The following is a 20510-nucleotide window of genomic DNA, read 5'->3' on the forward strand; positions in this document are numbered from 1 at the left end:
AGACAGGGGAAGTGCATGTGGATTGAAGTGTGACTCAGGCAGGCCTCGGTGGGTAAAGGGGACCAGAGCGCATGGCATACTCAGCTCTGTGTGTTGGTTACTGCCCTGCGGGATCCCATCCTGACTGTGCACTTGTGTCCTACTGTACCTTCTGAAGATGTCAGACGTGCACTATGGAGTTGTCTATTTTGAGGGATTCAGCAGCTGTCCAAGGGTCAGGAGCTGCATAATATTGTTTATATATATGTGATCTCTCATGTCCCTGCTCAGGCTCTTAGAGTTAGTCTGCTTTCTGGTTACACTAGAGATACATAGAGGAGTATATAGATTTAAATGCAGTGATGTGCATGGAATTCACAAGCTTAGCTCCTTTGCCTTGTTTTTTTAATTGAGGTATAATTGACAGATAACATTGTATTGGGTTCTGGTATACATCATCATGATTTGATATTTGTATACATTGCAATATGATCACCACAAAAATCTATAGTTACCATCCATCGCCAGACAAAGTTACCTTTCAGGATTTATTTTCTTGGCAGCTTTCAAGTATGTGCTACAACATTATTGACTATAGATACCATGCTGTACGTTACATCCCCATGACTAACTTATTTTATAACTGGAAGTTGGTATGTTTTGATCCCCTTTGCCTCTTTCACCCACTCCCCATACCCCTTCCCCTCTGGCAACCACTATTCTATTCTCTATCTATGATTTTTGTTTTGTTTCATTTGCTCATTTGTTATTTTTTTAGATTCCACTTATAAGTGAAATCATATGGTATTTGTTCTTCTCTGTCCAACTTATTTCACTTAGTCTAATTCCTTCAAGGTCCATGTTGTTGCAAATGGCAAGATTTCGTTTTACTGGCTGAGTAATATTCCACTGTGTATATATCACATCTTCTTTATTCATTCATCCATCTGTGGACATCCTCTGTCTTGTTTTCAAGTAGGCCCTTAGGCTTATAAATTCACGCTCATGACTTGAAATGAGACCAAGTGAATTCTTACAGTGCTGTAGTATGTGAGTAGAAAATTAAGTATTAGTACTCATTTCATAAAGTTGCTTTTCTGCACGTATGTGTGTCATGTATGTCTTAGATTTGTTCCTGAAAAGATCCTTGGAAATTGGTTCCTCTCTGAAATGTAATTGAGTACTTCAGGGGATTGTCATTTAATGGTATTTATTGAATGGAAGGTAAATATTGAGTTGGCCAAAAAGTTTTTTCCGTAGCATCTTATGGAAGAACCCGAACAAACATTTTGGCCAACCCAATATTTAATGGAAGGAATAATCTCTTTGTAACTTATTTGGATATGTATAGATTTTCTAAATAAGGATTGCCTGATATGTGTTATGATATGCTCTTTTTTTTAGAAAAATGAAGTATTTTTGAGCTTTCTATTACTGTTGTATCTTGTGACACCAAAGAGTCAGCTGATATTCCTTGAGAATTAGGAAATCAAAATAAAAATGTCAGCTTGTGAAAATGGGGACACTTGGTTAAAAGTAATTTGACTGTTTCAGTTTTCCTTGCCACTTTATAGGTACTATTGGAATTAGCATTTACTTAGAGCTGTTGGGCCCGAGTTTAATGCCTATATTTTTTGTAGTAATGATGCATAGATGGATAATTGAATATTAAATTAAAGGAATATTAAAAGGTTCTGTGACTTAGGCAGAAAGTCCCAAAATACTGTTATAGGAGGTGGTAAATTTGATATGAAACTCTTCAGGGAAGTTTTTTCTTCACTAATCAAAAATATTTTCTGACAATAAAACATACTGCAAAACATGTAGATAGTCAGTTAAGATAATGAAATTTAGCTTCTTTTTTAGATGCAGAAGACTTACCCATCAAAGGCTTGCTTCTAGTTTCCATTAGGCCCTTTCTTGCTGGTTGATCTGTAGTCAGAGAGTTTTGACTATACTTTGGATCTCTGTATTACTTTCTGCTGTATACTCACTTGACATTTTGCAAGCGCAAAGGAGTTTGACTCATGTGTATAAACCTCCAGAGTGTACCACACAGACAGGGAGCATGTAGGGCTGTGCCCAAGTGATGCAAGGGGGATGCTGGTCTCTGCCTCTTTCTGGACCACTTCCTTGACTCCTTTCCTGAGAGCAGCACAAAGTAACGCAGCCCAGAATCACCCAGAGGTGAGAACGTGGAGATGAACCAGCCCACTGTGGGACAGCCATTCTCACAGCCTGCTCTGTCCTTGTCTGTCTGGCAGACACCTTACAGTGGGCCAAGCATTCATTCACAGGAAGTGTCCCTGCGTGGCCGACTAGCAGAGTTTGGGGGAAATCTTTGGTGGTTTGAGCTCTAAAATCAGAAACTTAAACGAGGCCTGTTAACTTGCAGCTAGTGTAAATGTGGTTATGAAAACCCTCCACTGGGAGGGATAAATTAGGAGGTTGGGATTAACATATATACACTACTATATATAAAATAGATAATCAACAAGGACCTACTGCATAGTACAGGGAACTCTGCTCAATACTCTGTAATAACTTATATGGGAAAAGAAGCTGAAAAAGAATAGGTATATGTATATGTATAACTAAATCACTTTGCTGTACACCTGAAACTAACCCAACATTGTAAATCAAATTACTTCAATGTAAAGTAAAATATTAAAAAAGAAGGTATCAAAAAAAAAAAAGAAAGAAAGAAAGAAAGAAAACTCTCTACCACAGGAAGATTTATGCTGTGCAGAAGAATTTTAGACAGAGGTCTTATGACCTCACATATATGAATTTTTAAAAACCTTTTATTTTGAAATTATTATAGACTCACAGGAATTTTCAAAAATAGTATACAGAGTCTCATGTACCCTTTCCCCAGCCTACATCTGTGGATTTTTAAAGTGTGGAGTGTGTGTCTCTGGCATCCTGGATTTTGTGGCCCAGAGATTAGGAAGACCAACCGGGGGATAAAAACACACCCCTCTTGCTGAGGTGGCTTTGGTTGCTGTATCAGGAATCATGATTCAGGCCAGGGCATTGCCTGTATTTTGGAAATTGTAACTCTGTAGTTGTCCAGATTTTTATTCATTCTGTTGGGTTAAAAATTTAACAGTTTTACTTGTATGAATTATTAATCTTTATTAATCTGAAATTTACTTTTCTTAGTTTTTTGGGGTTTTTTTTGCGGTGCGCAGGCCCCTCACCGCTGCGGCCTCTCCCATTGCAGAGCACAGGCTCCAGATGTGCAGGCTCAGCCCATGGCTCATGGGCCTAGCTGCTCAGTGGCATGTGGGATCTTCCCAGACCAGGGCACAAACCCGCGTCCCCTGCATCAGCAGGCGGACTCTCAACTACAGCGCCACCAGGGAAGCCCACTTTTTTAGTTTTTAAATTTTATTTTTTAAGTAGTAAGAGAATACTAATATTTTTAAAAACACTACATGAATGAACACATGTACATGAAGGAATGTTTTCTCCTTGTCCCCTTTCTTGTTTGAGTCTTAAGGGTGATCTGGATTCTAGGACTGAAAATTTTAAATTGCTTTTTTCTGTGTAGGTTCGAAAACACGTGAATGATCTCTATGAAGACTTGAGGGATGGACACAATTTGATCTCTCTTTTAGAGGTTCTTTCAGGAGACACCTTGGTAAGTTTTAAATTTCATACTTTATTTTGAAGAACATGTAATCCTTTTTGCATATGACTAATATGTTTTCAGCACAGACTGTTCAGAGTTTTGCAGCATTCGTCTTTTGAGCTGCTGTGAATTCTGCCTGGAAAAAGAGTTCTGGTTAGATTATGAAGCATTTTCAGACTTTAAATGATGTGCATTTGGGAGGTGGAAGTACTTTGATGACCTTGCTTATATAATCAATTCTATAATTAAAATACTACTTCTGTTCTTTTTTACCTTTGGGTTTTTTGTTTTTTCTTTTCTTATCAGAAGTTGGATGCGTAATATAATCCCCTATTAAAAGACTCACAGATAGCAAGGAAATAAGCATCACTTTCTGACAGATGGTCTAACCCCCTCCACAGGCGTCATCTCCTTTTTTTGTGAACATTTCTCCCCCTTCTTGGTTACCTGGTCTCCTTCATTAAGTTCTGTTCATGCTCTTCTTTTCATTTCTGGTCTGTCTTGTGTCTTTGCTGTCCTATCTTCTGTCTGTTATATTCATTAGCCAAGGGAACGAGATTTTTTGAAGACCTTACGATTGGTGAGTGCCACAGAAGCATGCGAATATGAACAGCATGAGGATGTGGAGGATGAGGATAAGGGGGTAGGTGTCAGCCCCCGTAACTCCACTAACCTAGCCTTACATGCGGTGAGCGCTAACACGATAGAGTAACCCACGGGTTTGGGCTCCTTTTTAGAAAACTACAGAAAGGACCAAAACCCACAGGGAGATGGATGTGTGTGTACCAGCAACTTGGACAAAGGACATATTTTCTCTTTAAATTTATTTCTGTATTTCTGTGCACTGCATGGTATTTGAACATATGTGCTTAAATTACAGGATGGCATTTGAGCTAAAGAAATTTATATACCTTTTGTATAAGTATGGAAATATTACAACCAGCCCACTAATTTTAATGCAAATCTGCTCCACTTCTGAAATTAATATTTCCAACATAACTGTCTTTTGTTTTATTTGAAGGAACTTACGGACATTTATTTAATGTTTAAGATTATGCTTTAAATCATTCCTACTGGCAGTAGGTATTTGAGGGACATTCTTTACCTACCTTATATGTCTCGTTTTATTTAGGGGGGGGGTATATTTAAAATGCTAGAATCCTGACAGAGCTCACAGAGCTGTTTAATCCAGTGACACTCAACTGACTCAGCCGACCTTTGCAAGACAGATGTGCTTCTTTTGTCATCACGTCCCAGAGCCCCCTGATTTTATTGGAATTTGTGCTTTTGTGGATCCAGTGGGGAATTCATCACCATCATTTCTCCTGTTGTATGGAACTTATTTTCCCATTCTCTGGTCTGCTGTCTGTTTTAATTCTGCTGCCTTTGGCTTCAGCAACCTATTCATGTTTGAGCAGCTCAGTTGTCAGTTTTCTTTTTTTCCCTTTGGAAGATTTTATGTGGTAATTTCAGCTCCATTCTTTGTATTTTTGTTGAACATTTTCTCAGGTCTGTTTCCTTATGTTTTCCTTCTGCTAACTTGTGACGTTTCTTAAGGGAAATGGTATCAAGGAAAAGAGTTAATGGTTTGTCAGTTTTCCCGAGTCAGCAAATCATCACGTCCATCCCCAAGCAGTGTAAAACTATTATCGAGTCCAACCGATTTTGTGCAAAACGAAAATAAAATAAAGAGGAAATATATTACATGGCCTTAATTGCTTTTCTCTCTTCCTCTATCATGGCTAAGTAAACCTCCACGGTCTTTCTCCTTCTTGGTGATTTTTATACTAACTGCATGCTACTTTACCTCATTTTCATTAACATGCCATACATATATAATTATAAAAACCTTCTTGATTTAAAGTTTATTAAGAAGGTAAAATGGGGAATGGTATTTAATTCTTTATGTGCATCTGTAGCTAAATAACTGTAGGCTAGAATTATAAGATAGTGAATATGAAAAGTGTATATGTTCCGTGGTATTTTCTCTTTTTCTTTTGTTTAAGTATTTGGAATAAAAGATCTGTTTAAAATAAAAAATACTTAGAAAAATCCCAAGTTTAAATTCAATCTCAGATAATGCAAAACATTAAAAATATCATTAAAAAATTTAATGGATCTACCCAAGCAGTAAATACTGTTTTGACATATTAAGATGACATACAGTATATTTATATAGTATATTCAGCATACATGTATTTAGCATGATCAGTGGTATCAGAAAATACAGTGTTTTTTATACCCTGCATTTTTCTATTCTTAGCCCAGAGAGAAAGGTCGGATGCGTTTTCACAGACTACAGAATGTACAAATTGCACTTGACTATTTGAAAAGACGCCAGGTATGATGTTTTTCAAAGACTGTAATCATATAAACATACGTGACTGAATAAGTATGCACAGGACCATGTCAGGGAATGGAAAAGTTAAAGTTGACTGTGAATTATAATCATTAAACTTGTGCTTTCATGAGACAGATGTTTTAAAATGTTTTTAAACATTTGTTCCAAAGAAAAGGAGGTTAATAGTAGGTGTAAGTGGCCACATTTCCATCTGAATAGGAGCTGCTGATTTTCCTTCTGTTGGAGCTGGAATGCTTTTGCCTAGGAATTTAATGACATTTTAGTAGCAACAGAATGTTAAGAATGTCTATGAACAGTTCTTAGTAGTGGGGAGACAACACTTTTATTTTTTATTAAAATTACCTTATTTTCATAAAAGATACTTTACATAATACTTTTTAAAAACTTTGCATATGTATTTTTAATACATAGTAGTTTGGAAGCAATCGTTTATTTTTTATAAGTAGATACAACTGGATGATCTAGAAGTAGTTAAAAATAAAACAGTTCTGACAACAATCCCCAACTGGCTTGAGGTTTCAGAAGAAATGGTGGAAAAGAATGAACAACGTATTGGATTGGATCTTGATTTGGTAGCATTGTGTATTATAGAGATATAAGGCAAATAATTGGTAATTTTCAATTAGTAGAAAAAGGAGGAGTCAAAGAAACTCAGGATAATTGAAAGTTACTGAAAACAGTGAGAAATCAGAGGTGGCAACAATTTCGCTTTTTAATGGAGTAGGAAGAAGAGAAGAGAAGGGGGCCAGGAGGAGCAGGAAACACTATCTGTTTATTAGTCCTTCATTTAGTTTATTATGAGCATCAAAGTGCTTTTAGTTATTAAATTCTAGCAAAAATACTCAGTGCTTATATTTTAAATGATATTGGTATTTGCCTTACTATTCTTAGTTCTAGTGGAAGTTTATAGAAGGATTAATGGTTAATTATGTCTCCTTGTCTAAATATTTTTAGCAGTGATTTGTCCAGGAAGTAAAATGTTAGGTATCATTGTCTTGAATTCATGATAGATATTAAATTCTTTTACCAGGAAGTAAATGTTAAATATCATCCTTACATTTATTTACCTGAATGCATAATTGGACTGTTGATAAGCTTTAAGTCTGATTATTGTATTATTTTTAAAGTTTTGAACAGTCTTCCAAATGTCCAGTGAGTTATATAGTTACTTATCTTGGTAGTAATCTATGGTAGACAAATAGAATAATAATGCTAGTTGTTTTTTTTTTTTAAACACTATGACCGAAGTGTAAGAAAGTTGTTAAAATTATTTGATGGTTCAGAATAGTTTCCTACTTAATTGTAAAATAACGCTTATTTTTAAAAGACAAAATTATTTCTAATTTAAAAATCTTAAGTATTTAGGACTTCTCGCTTGAATTGTTTTTGTTTTGACAAGTGTACTTTTGATACTTGCTGTAGAAGACAAAACCAAAATAATATTGATTTTTTTCCTTTGTAGTTCCTCTATTATTTGCAATCGAAAATGAGTGGGGATGGGGGTAAAACAGTAATTTAAGGATTACTGTTATTTAAATTATTCAGGCTCTTTTTTTGTAACTGTAATTTAGAATCACTTTTAGGTAGGTAAAAATAACTCGTGCTGGTTTGAAAAATATTTTGTTTTATCTCTTCTTCACATGCAAAACAGGTGAAATTAGTGAACATTAGAAATGATGACATAACAGATGGAAATCCCAAATTGACTTTGGGATTAATATGGACAATAATTTTGCACTTTCAGGTAAGCCTGATTTTCTTAACTGTCATTTCTTTTAGCCTCATTGCTAGTTTTCAAGTGGTTCATATGAGGGGTGAATTACGCATTCACATCCAAAGGAGGAAGGTAAATTTCTTTCTTTCTTTTAAAATTTAAGTTTAAATTTTATATTGGAGTATGGTTGCTTTACAATGTCATGTTCGTTTCGGGTGTACAGCAAAGTGATTCCGTTATACATATACATATATCCATCCTTTTTCAGATTCTTTTCTCGTATAGATTATTACAGAATTTTGAGTAGAGTTCCCTGTGCTGTACAGTAGGTCCTTGTTGTTTATCTGTTTTATATATAGTAGTTTGAATATATTAATCCCAACCTCCTAAAGTATCCCTCCCCCCCACCTTCCCCTTTGGTAACCGTAAGTTTGTTTTCTAAGTCTGTGAGTCCGTTGCTGTTTTTAAATAAGTTCATTTGTATCATTTTTTTTTAGATTCCACATATAAGTGACATAATATGATGTTTAGGCTTTGTTTCTTAAACAATATATTTGTATTGTTCCTCTCAGTAACATGCTGCTAATGAACTTGGCACCGCATTTCTGTTGTTGAGAGCTTAAAATACTTGTAATCTCAGTGTTCAAAGACAGAGATTCCCTTTTTTTGAATGTAGCCACATTTCTTTGTTTATTGGCCAGCACTACCTGATTTAGATACATAAAAGTTTTATGATTCAATCCTTATTTAGAATGGGTTTCATTGATATTACAGTTTCTCTACTATGCCAGCTGTTTTCTCCTAGTTTTATAGACACTAGGTGGCAGTATTGTTCTCATAAAGACATCTCTTGAGCTAGAACCATCCATGTTTCCTGTACAGCTGCACTTTCTCAAACTAGGTTTAAGGAGAGTAAAGGCAAATGTATTAACTATGAATTATTATCTAATTACCAGTGCCAGTTTAAGGCTGATCTTGACCTTTGGTTTTTTATAAAATGGTGCACTAAAAAAAAAAACCATCTTCATCTGATTTAAGGTGAGTCCTAGTTTTAGAACTGGCTTTGGGTTTGTCAGTCCCTTGTGTTGACCACGCAGCACTGTGTGTGCAGCACGCAGAGACTGGCCTGTAGTGGGCACACAGCAGGTCTTACTGATTGACGGCTGTGTGGTGGACCTTGCAGGAGGAACAGAGAACTTGCCAACTTCAGAAAGGAGCTGGGGTTTTGGACCAGATTTTGGGAGGAAGAAGACTTAGTTCTAATCTTTAAAACATTTGACTGGGATACAGGGTTTGTAGGAGAATGGTGGAAAATAATGTAGTCAGGGCTCATTTGGGAACAGGATAAATCTGGCAGGGATGGACAGGTATAGGAAGTAGAGTCTTGTAGGTTCCAGGACCTGGACAGGCAACAGACTTGCAGCGGTAGGAATTCAGAGGAGGAGACCCAGGTCCCAGGAGACCAGGTAACCAGGTGTCAGCCTGCCAGACGACAGGGCAGCTAATACAGGTGAATGTCCACTCAGCTGGGCTATTGATGGCTGGGAGATCCAGTATCAGGAAGTGGAAGCAGGACCCTCATTACTAGAGGACCCCATCCTTAGGGGACCTGGGGTACTGAATACTTACCCAAGGCAGAGATTTGGTCATGGAGCCAGACCCCAGACCTTATTACCAGCACAGGTGAAGTCTAGCTAGAACTGGCCAAAAAAGCAGATTTCACATGATGTTACTCAGCAGCTTTCTCAGGGATCCAGAACTTATAGGGTTGAAAATGCAAGAGCCCCATATAGGGAGGTTAGAGGCCTGTTGGATGGAACCAATCCCATCGTTACTGACAGCTGATGATACAGGCTGAGTCTGGATTTTGAAGGTTAGAGTGGGAGCCCTATGGGGCACACCCAGGCCCTGGAGGGAAGGAGAGCTGAGTGTCATCGTTGGCTCTTTTATCTGTGGCCATAAAGGCATCGAGCAAGTCACCTAACCATTCTGTGGGCTCCAGTAAAACAAAACAGAAATGATCCCAGGCCATAGTCAGGGTTATAAGTTGAGAGGCTAAGGTGGTGCCCTCTGAGTGGAGTGATAGAGGCCAGGCAGGACTCAGATGGGGAAGAAAAGTTGAATCCAGGGGGTGGTGTTTTGAAGAAAGAAAGGAAGGGACTTGGTGACAGGGCGTGGAGGGTGAAGGAGGGGGATTAAAGATGGCTCTGAATGGTTAAGCCTGGGAGATAAGAAGCAGTAATGGAGGTGAGGGTAAAGGGAAAGGTAATGACCTTCTGCGTGGGTTTGACGTTCTGGTGGGATACCCTGGGCCTCTGTCTGCTGAGCAGCTGGAAATGTGTGAGCAGAGCAGAACTGGGGAGTCAGAGGTACAGGTGATAAACCTGGGGGTTTCCAGATTACAAGTGGTCCTTGAATCTGTCAGAGAGAAGGGATCTTCAGAGGATCCGAGGGAAGAGCATGTGTGGAGAAGAGCAGAGGGCAAAGAACAGAAATTGGGGGAAAGCCCATGATTAGAGGTGCAGGAGGAAGACGTTCCATCTGGGGAAACAGAAAAGGAACAGTTGGAGACCTCTGACTGGCCGCTGGCATCTATCTGGCAAAACCTATCTCTAATATCAGTGAGCATCTCCCTTTTTCTCTAACACCTTCCTGATCCTACAACACTCCTCTACGTCTCTCTTTTTATTTATATTGAGATAGATTCATCATGGCCCTAGATGATAGTCAGTTTTACCAACATTCTTCCGATAGATAGAACAGCATCCTTCATTTCTAATTGTAGTAACAAGAAAATGTAGTTTTGATGAAACCAAGGGAAGATAATTGCAAGTAGAAAGGACGATGAGCAGTGTGAAATGCCACCAGAGAGCCTGAAAAAGTTAAGATTGAGTACTAGTTAGTAGTTTTGTCTAGGAAAAAGACATTGGGGACCTTGGAGAAGGTCCCCCCAAGTTCCTGGGAGCAAAAACCAGAAAGTAACAGACCAAAATGTGAGTAAATGGTTGGAAATTAAAGGCAATATGGTTAGACCCTAAATTGAAAGCATTGTAAAGCAAAAGATCATTCAAAAAAGAATTACATATTAAGAAAGCTCTTTGGGGTTCAGGTGTCTTTGGAGGACAGAAGAGGACTAGCCACAGAAGTACCAAAGAAGTTTTGTTTCTTTTTTTTAACATTTATTTTATTTAAGTATAGTTGATTTACAGTGTTGTGTTAATTTCTGCTATACAGCAGAGTGATTCAGTTATACACATTCTATTTCATATTCTTTTCCGTTGTGGTTTATCCCAGGATATTGAATATAGTTCCCTGTGCTATACAGTATAGACCTTGTTGTTTATTCATCCTGTATATAATAGTTTGCATCTGCTAATCCCAAACTCCCAAGAGTTTTGCTTCTTAATATGATCCTGTGGCATATATTATGAAATCTAGTGTATTTTAGGACCTGAGTTACAAGATATTATGACTGTGAAATTATCACCAGTATTTAAAAGTTAGACCGAGATTTATTTAAAATGAAACATATAAATGTTTTGGTAAAATTAAAATGTTCCTTTTCATTTAAAGAAATACTTTTCTTAGTCCTATGATAATTTAAGATTACGACGATTTTACTGGTTATGCTAAGACAGAGCCTTATTTATTGATTTAAAAATATTTGAGCATTGCAAATTGAATATGTTACAGAAGGTAAGCATTATAAATACAGTAATCCTGTATTATTTACCATACGCTAGATCCAGAGATACTAATTGTTACTGACCAGGGTTCTTGGCCTCCTTAATCAATAGAAATTGACTAGAGACCAAACAAGAAATTCAGGCAAGGCTTTATTGGGGCCCTTGCTACAGCTGGGGGAGCGAGAATAAGCAACAGGTTCCCTTGCTTGTTCTTGTTCCCTGAGGCGGGGACGAGCTTGTTCCTTGGGTGAGGGTAGGGGTGTGTCCAGGAGTCCGGCGGGAGGGGTGGCTTGGGTGATACTGAGTGTAGGGGGCACATGCTGTACCCTGTTTTTTGCTCTGGACTCTTCAAAAGTGGCAGTTGGGTTTTTTGGGCTCTTTGTATCTTTTGTCCAGAATTTGCCCCAACTGCAAAATGCACGCAGTTATTTTTAGTAGCATATAGTTTCTTTGTATTTTGTTGCTGCAGGAGAGGTGTGTGCAGGTGCAAGCACTGCAGCACTGCAGCAAAGCCTGTTTCATTCAGATGATGAAGTATATTGTTCTATTGGGAGACTGCTTGTAAAACCGACTATAATCTGGGGTGATGAGTCTATCACAATACAAATAAGAATAGGGATGTAGAGAAGGGTGTGTTGTGGTAGGATTAAGAAGGTCTTAGAGAATAAAGGAAATTATCAGTGATAGGCTTTGCAAGATGAATGCCAGTTACCAGGCAGAGACTGAAGTGGGGCCATTTCTGGGGGAGGGAGCAGTGTGCAGTGGCCAGAAAATGGGCGTTTGCTCTGTTTGACAGGGCGGGAAGCAATTGCAAATCACTGGTTTCGCCTCTATTATTATGTTAGTGCAAATACCAGCCATTATACTTTGAAATTCTCGTGAATAATGTTCCATTGCCAATGAAGACATTGAAAATCAAATTAAAAAGAAACAAACCAACAAGCCTGAAGCTTTATTTTTACCAGCTTGTCTTCTAGGATATTCAGGTTTTCTTCTGTTGGAGATTAATTTCCCCTTGAAATGATTAAGACCATGCAGGTCTGTTATTGACAAATATCAGCCATATTGCTAACTTGACTATTTAATTGAATATTTTTATTTAGAAAAATGAGTTCCATCTTTGATCAGTTGAAAGACAACCTAGAGAAAGGCAATTATCAATTTTCTTTCCTTTTTTAAAAAATAAATTTATTTATTTTATTTATTTATTTTTGGCTGCGTTGGGTCTTCGTTGTCGTGTGCGGGCTTTCTCTAGTTGTGGTGCACGGGGGCTACTCTTCATTGTGGTGTGCAGGCTTCTCATTACAGTGGCTTCTCTTGTTGCGGAGCACAGGCTCTAGGCTTGCGGGCTTCAGTAGTTGTGGCTCCTGGGCTCTAGTCAGCTTATGCATAAGACTAGTCATGCGATACTAATTTCCTTTTTACCATATTGATGACTCAGTGTTAGAAATATGCACACTTTAGGTCATCGGGTTCCTTACTGATTTATTATGTATACACCATGGCCCTGGTAAAACTGTGTAATATTTAACTAGGGTACAATTATAAAAGTTACAAGTAAAGTTCAAGTGCCTTAATTCATGTATTAGTACACACAGATGTTTCTTTTGGCTGAGAGTTCCATGCTTTAAATCATAAAATTTATCAATTTCCTCATATGAAAATCCTAATGATCATGAAAAGAGAAACGGCTTGGCAATTTGTCATATGAAAAATATGACAAACTATTCGAAGAGATTGATTTTAGAGACAATTTGAATCGAGTGTTTTAGGCATTTAGCATGTTATTACCGCTCCTTCAGCTATGGAATCATCCTGTTCTTTTTTTATGGCTGCTGTTTTTGAATAAGAGTCAGTACAGTTTATAGAGGTTTTTGAGCCCTTTTTTGGGGGGCAAGTGCCAACATTAGTTTGTGTTTCTTAAGGAAAACAATTGTATGGTGGAGAATGTCTGAAACTAAATTTGAAAGGCGCTTTGAAACTAAGTTTGACTGGGATTTGCTTTCTGTTTGTGCTCATGTTTGCTGAATCACCAGTCGTTCCAAAGGTTAATTCAAACTTGGGTAGTGTAACTGCATTTCAGAAAACTGAAAGTAAAGGAAGGGTCAGAACTTTTTCGTGCCATGAAGTTAAGGGTTTGCCTTGAAAGCTCATCGGTGTGTCATTTGACAGTGAGCAGTGATGTTTGTCTAAGAGGATTGGTGGCCAGAAGTAAGCCACGGGGTGTCTAATGAGACCCAGGGACCGGCTGGGCAGGATGCCACGGCATTTCTTGCGGGTGCCTTTCTCATAAGCAAAATGGCCTCATGCTGAAAAGGATGGTCATGAAGTCTGAGGAATTAGACTGCATGGAGACCTGAGTAAGCCCTGGCTTTTGAAATGAGTGACACTGAGCAACTGTGATTTCCTGCAAATCACATGGGGAATGTCTGTGGATGTGTCCGAGCGGAGAAAGAAGAACAATATTTAGATCCTGCCAAGACTCCTCTGAGCCTTGAAAAATATTCTGCTGGAAGAAGAAAATACTTTAGAAGAGAACCGACCAAGAAAACTGTAGGTGACACAGAGTCAGGAGAGCCAAACCCTGAAAATGAAGGGAAGAGGAGCAGAATCCCGCTCTCCAAGGAGCAGGCAGCCCCCTGGCCCAGGGGGCTGGTGCAGGAGGGATGTGCCAGCCCCAGCCTCACTCTGGAAGCGGGTGTCCAGCATGAGACGGTGAACAGTCGGTGTCACCCTGGGAGCCCTTCTCCTCCTCAACACCAGGAAACAGAAGTCAAAGTTAGTGAACTAGAGGAAAGGATTTCAGAAAAAGACAGCACTCCCTACTGTGCAAAGAGGAAGGACCATTTCGATGATATCAACCCAAGAGAAAGAACATTCCAGAGAAGAACTGATAGTTTTTCTTTCCGAAAGGCAGCCAGCTTAAATTCCATTCACTGTGGTACAGAGAGAGTGCTTGAAAGAAGTGGGTTTTCTGAAGACCCATCCAAAAATGCCTGCGGTGTTCAAGGAAAGCAAAACATGGAGAGATCTTGCCCTCATGCAACATGTCATTTCCAGTTTGAAAAAAAGAGATGTCCTTCCCTCTGTGATAACGTGTCCTTTCCTTGCAAGGACACAAGTGGAAAGGAGGTAAGTGCAGCACAGAGCCTGAGTTTAAAGTGTAAATAAGGACCCCAGGTGCTCACACCTGGCTGAGGTTCTGTAATTTGTCCTTTGTAAACATTCTTTTCATATTCATTTATGTGAAAGCTGTAGAGTTCTTGGTGCATTTCATTTGTAGCCTTAGATTTGATTACTATGATTTTAGTTTTGGTGGTACATTCTTTAATCCCACCTTTATTTCAAAGCCTATACATTTTTGTTACTATTGGAAGACTTAGTGAACCACTGCTCTAAGATAATGCACGTCTTTTGAATTTCTGTAGTTCATGTGTCTTGACTTTTCCGATGGACTAGCCTTTGGAAACAAAAGTTAAATCAAAAAGCAGTTATGACAAGACAGATGTAGGGAGGAGATGCTACAATGATCAGTCAGTCCTCACCTGCTCATCTGTAAGTTTGATTGCTGATCCCAAACCCCAATTCTAGTTCTCTGTCCATTTCCATACACGAGGACACTGACAATTGCTTTCAGTTCCGTGTGTGTATCTGTGTATGCTTGTGTGTGTGTGTGTGTGTGTGTGTGTGTGTGTGTGTGTGTGTGTGTGTGTGTGTGTTTTGCGGGTGACAGGCACAGATGAAACTGCCCAAATCTATTCTGTCTCTTTGTTATGAGCATTACTCCCCGGCCAAGTCTAAAATCAGAACTCATTTGGGCAGCGGGTCATAGGAATCTGAATATGACTCAGACTGCCAGGAAGTTGTGATCTTTATTCCTAACATGGATATTTAGCTTTAGACAAATTGCTTCTCTGGGATATTTACTTGTCTTTAAAATGTAAGTGAATATTGATTTACTTGCCTGAGAAGTGCATCACCCAAGCAACGTTCTGTACATGGTACCACTTGGCAGCTGATGGCTTTTTCATTTAAGCTGTTCCTAACGTTGCATTTTAGGAAAAAATCTGGACGTAAGTGGTATATGGAACATGAAACGTTCATGGCAAGGCCGTTGTATTGCTGGGCAGAGATCCTTGGCCCAGTGGTCAGATGAGGTTTTAGAAGGGTCTGGTTGTGCAACCATCATTGGCCTTGGCCGCTGGTCCTCCTGAAGCTGGTTCTCCTGTTTGTATCTACCAACACGCCTTGCCAATGTTATGTCATGCATTCTATTTACATTTTACAGTGGTTACATTTAAAAAGAAAGCATCCGGTCTAGGCCTTGTCTATGTAGGTCTGGCATGAAGGTCAGTGAAAAAGAAAGCCGCTTGGCTGCTGTGTGTTTATGAATGTAACCACTTGCTTTGCTCACATATGTTTTCCATCTGTTTTTTGCATAATTTGGCTTCAAGTAAGCCTCACATGTTTTCATTAGTGGAAACTCATAAAATCTGTTTCCTAGTGGTGCATAAGTCTTTTTTCCCACTTGTATTATACTCATGCCAAGGATTTTACCCCTTCCTTCTACTTTGTGTAGCTAATGGTTTTTGAAACTTCACTGGAAAATACATGTGAAAATAAGTCATAAACCTGTAGTCAGATTTGTTAAATAATTGTGATATGGAGGTACTTTTTAAAGCCTCATATCTTCTAGGAAAATGCTGAATGAGATAGTCCTTTGTTTTTTCACTTTAAAAAATTTTTTTATTTTATATTGGAGTATGGTTGATTTACAATGCTATAGTAGTTTCAGGTGTACAGCAAAGTACTTCAGTTGTATATTTATATATATCCATTGTTTTTCAGATCCTTTTCCCATTTAAGTTTATTATAGAATATTGAGTCAAGTTCCCTGTGCTATACTGTAGGCCCTTGTCGATTATCTATTTTATATATAGTAGTGTGTATATGTTAATCCTCAACTCCTAATTTATCCATTCCCCCCCACTTTCCCCTTTGGTAACCATAAATTTGTTTTCTAAGTTTGTGAGTCTGTTTCTGTTTTGTAAATAAGTTCATTTGTATCATTTTTTTTAGATTCCACACATAAGTGGTATCATGTATTTGCCTTTCTCTCTCTGACTTACGTCAGTTAGTATGATAATCTCTAGGTCCATCCATGTTGCTGCGCATGGCATTATTTCATTCCTTGTAATGGCTGAGTAATATTCCATTGTAGATATGTATTACATCTTCTTTATCCATTCCTCTGTTGATGGTCATTTAGGTTGTTTCCGTATCTTGGCTATTGTAAATAGTGCTGCTATGAACATTGGGTTGCATGTATCTCTTTGAATTACAGTTTCCTCCGGATATATGCCCAGGATTGGGATTGCTGGATCATATGGTAGCTCCGTTTTTAGTTTTTTGAGGAACCTCCATTTCTCTTCTCCTTAGTGGCTGCACCAACTGACATTCCCACCAACAGTGTAGGAGAGTTCCCTTTTCTCCACACCTCCTCCAGCATTTATTGTTTGTAGACTTTTTTTTTTTTTTTTTTTTGCGGTACGAGGGCCTCTCACCGTTGTGGCCTCTCCCGTTGCGGAGCACAGGCTCCGGACGCGCAGGCTCAGCGGCCATGGCTCACGGGCCTAGCTGTTCCGTGGCATGTGGAATCTTCCTGGACCGGGGCACAAACCCGCGTCCCCTGCATCGGCAGGTGGACTCTCAACCACTGCGCCACCAGGGAAGCCCGACTTTTTGATGAGGGATAGTCTTTATTTTATCTGAGGAGTTTGACATTTAACTTCCCTGTGGTCCAGATAAAGACTGTTTGGTGGCAGTCAGACAAACAGCTCAGCTGCTCCTCGTAAATTCATTCTTCCCAGTACTTTGGAGGTGGACTCTGCCTAATTATCTTTGGTTAGAACTGTGCATGGCCCCCTTTATCTTGCATTGGATTCTCCATTTTTCATTGCAGAATTGGATGCAAATCAGAGCTGTCAGCCCCTTCACTAGTATTCCATCCCAGAAATGGCCTGTTAGCCAGCATTCCCTTGCAAGACATTGTCCCTTCAAAATGTTTTCCATATCTTCTCTATTTGAGCCATTTTTACTCATTCATTTGTGTGCAGGGCTGGGCTCAGTAACGTTTGGGTTAATCTCCAAAGCAGAATAATGTACAATTCTTTGAATTTATCTTAAGCTTAGACTTAGTTTAAGCCTCTGACTTGAACTTCCCAGGTCCTGTGATACTTGTCATTCTTAGTGTAGGTGACCAGCCCACCTCCTCTTTAATCCTTGCCATTGTAAGCCAACCTCTGGTGGCCCTCCAGGCCCTGGCATTCTGTGGAGCAGGCTCAGCCGCCCCTTCTTGGGCATCTACTGAATGTAAATCTCATAACCTGTGATAACTTCACTAGGGTAAAGAGGTGTAAGTAAACAAAGGAAGTATCTTAGATCTGCATATTGCTTTGGAAGTGGAAAAACACTTTCAGACACATTGTGTCTTTTGATCATTCTTAACAACTGTATTAAATAGGTGAAATAGACAGTTCCTCTTTGGAAGGAAGAAATGAAAACTCAGGTTAAATAAGGTCCTTAAGGGAACACAGCAGATAGGATAGGATAGCTGAGTTTAAATGATGGCACAGCATCCTACTTTGATGAGCTGTCAGAGTTCTGAAGGAGATGCTGTGAACTTGGAGCACGGGTTGATGTTTATAAGAGCTGATGTTCATATGGGGAGGATGAGTGTTACCAACAGAGGTGGCAGAGGCAGAGCACGTTTGGGGACAGGAAGTGATGAGCTCAGGGTCTGCACCTTGTGCAGGGCCCCTTCTTTGTCTGACTCACATGCTCCCTGGACTAGTGACTGGAGTCCTGCCTTTCCCCTTGAACTGTGCCCACAAAGCATTCTTCTTTCTTGAGTTTCACACATCCCGCCTCTTCCCAGTCTTGTGATGTGGCTCTCAGCCAAGATTGTTGTTTTCTCTATTTATAGGTCATTGGTTCTCTAGCAGACCACATGTAAGTGTCACCTAAGGAGCTTTTAAAAATATAGGTGCCTGGGGGCTTACCAGTGGTAAAGAATCCACCTTCCAGTGCAGGGAATGAGGGTTCAGTCCTGGTCGGGGAACTAAGAACCCACATGCTTGGTGGCAACTAAGCCCGTGTGCCACAACTACTGAGCTTGTGCGCCTCAACTAGAGAGCTCACCTGCAGCAAACTAGAGAGCCCACTTGCTCTGGAGCCCGTGCACCACAACTAGAGAGAGAAAACTCGCATGCCACAACTAGAGAGAAGCCTGTGCACCACAACTAGAGAAGCCTGTGTGCTGCAACAAAAGGTCCTGCGTGCCGCAACTAAGACCCGATGCAGCCAAAAAATATAAAACAAAAACAAAAATAAATAAAAGAAATAAATAAAAGAAGTATTAAAAGAAAAATATAGGTGCCCGGATGTCAACTCTAGTGATTCTAATATAATGGATCACTGTGGGCCAATGATTCTGATGGTCAAGACTGTGGCTTGGGCACTCGTTACTCTTCATATTCTCAACTGGACCCCAGGGTCCCTGTGGTGCTAGAATCATCTCCAGATGAAGCTTTACCCTGGATTTAACTGAATCAGAATATCTTATGACGGAACGTGAGAACACTGCATATGTTTCAGGCGCCCTCTCACATGTTTCTTGAAAACATGCTGAATTCTGAGAACCAGCTTCACCCTTCGTTTTCTCCTCATCGTGGGTTTTCTGACAAGCAGTGTGGATCACGGGCCCGGAGGCAGGAGGTGTGAGTTCTCGCCAACCTTTGCCGCCAGAGAGCTGTGCGCATTGGACGCCTTCTTCATTTCTCCGGGTCTCGGCTTCGATTTCCAGAAAAGGAGGATGTGGGGCTGGATGACGACACGACTGTTATTAGGCGTGGTATTTGTGGAGTCCTACTGCATGCCAGACACCCCCCACTGTGCTGTTTAACCATCATGAAATGGTTCTGTTGTTCGCTGCATTTACAGAGGAGGACATGGAGCCTCAGGAAACATAGTGACTTGCTCAAGTCACTCAGCCAGGACGTGGAAGGGCTTGGATCTCACCCAGAATAATCTCCAAGCTGAACTTTGAACTGATGTCATTTCCCTACCTTTCCCCACATACAGCTCTTTTACTTTTACATTCCTACAAATCCATTCATTTCATTGCATACCTTTTTGTTGAGTGTTTTCACCCCTTCCTCCATCCATCTCTTTTTTGATTCCTCTACCAAACATTTATTAGGCACCTGTTATATACTGAACCAACACTAGGCACTTATATCCCATTGTTTGTTCATTATAAATGATGGGGACCGTGGCTATAAACTTGGTCACCTGAAAGGCTTTGGGGATGAGGATCTTTAATATAGTTGTTCCCCCTTTACCTGCAGGGGATACATTCCAAGGCTCCCAGTGGAGGCCTGAAACTGGATAGTACTGAACCCTCTGTGTATATACTGTGCTTTTTCCTGTACTTACATACCTATGATAAAGTTTATACATTAGGCACATTAGGAGACTATCCAAGTTGCCAGCATCACTGCTTTTGCACTTTGTTATTAAGTTATTAAGTAAAATAACGGTTCCTTGAACACAAGCAGTGGGATACTGCAACAGTCAGTCTGATATAACCAAGACATACATGGAGTGACTAGTCAGATGTTTCCTGTTGGGAGTGGGACAGACCGGGATGGTGCAAGATCTCAACCTGCTCCTCAGAACGTCGTGCCATTTAAAACTTAAGAATTGTTTATTCTGGGAATTTTCCATTGAATATTTTTGGACTGTGGTTGACTTTGGGTATTGAAACCACGGGAAGCGAAACTGTGGATAATGGGGACTGTTGTCATTTTAACGTCCCACCCTGTCATATAGCTGTGTTAACTACTGAAAACTGAACTCTGTTCATGTTCCTTTTCATCCTTTGGTGAATTGCAGTAAACAGGGCAGTGACGTACAGGAGAGAAGCCAAGGAGGGAAGGGTGGCGTGGGGTGTGGACAGTGTACAAATTACATTATCAGCATCTGAGTAATGATGAGTTAGATATTTTCATTCATTGACTTTCTAAATTATAAAAACAAAATAATTGAGAACTATCTCAAAATGTTAGAATA

The 20510-nt window shown here is 39.6% G+C and overlaps 1 protein-coding gene across 40 annotated transcripts in view; it reads left to right on the plus strand.

Annotated features, from left to right (window-relative positions):
• Window positions 1–20510, plus strand: part of DST (dystonin) — a 503614-nt gene that overhangs the window by 259158 nt on the left and 223946 nt on the right. For 17 of the 40 annotated variants that reach the window (XM_059077096.2, XM_059077097.2, XM_067005933.1 and 14 more), the window contains 4 exons: window positions 3536–3625; window positions 4161–4259; window positions 5880–5957; window positions 7630–7722. In XM_059077096.2, the coding sequence (XP_058933079.1) occupies window positions 3536–3625; window positions 4161–4259; window positions 5880–5957; window positions 7630–7722 (360 nt within the window). Of the gene's footprint in view, window positions 1–3535; window positions 3626–4160; window positions 4260–5879; window positions 5958–7629; window positions 7723–13453; window positions 14511–20510 lie in introns of those variants that run through there. The other 23 variants (XM_059077098.2, XM_067005926.1, XM_067005928.1 and 20 more) reach the window with 4 other exon arrangements.

Source organism: Kogia breviceps, chromosome 10 (assembly GCF_026419965.1).
Source record: "Kogia breviceps isolate mKogBre1 chromosome 10, mKogBre1 haplotype 1, whole genome shotgun sequence".
Taxonomy (NCBI): Eukaryota; Metazoa; Chordata; class Mammalia; order Artiodactyla; family Physeteridae; genus Kogia; species Kogia breviceps.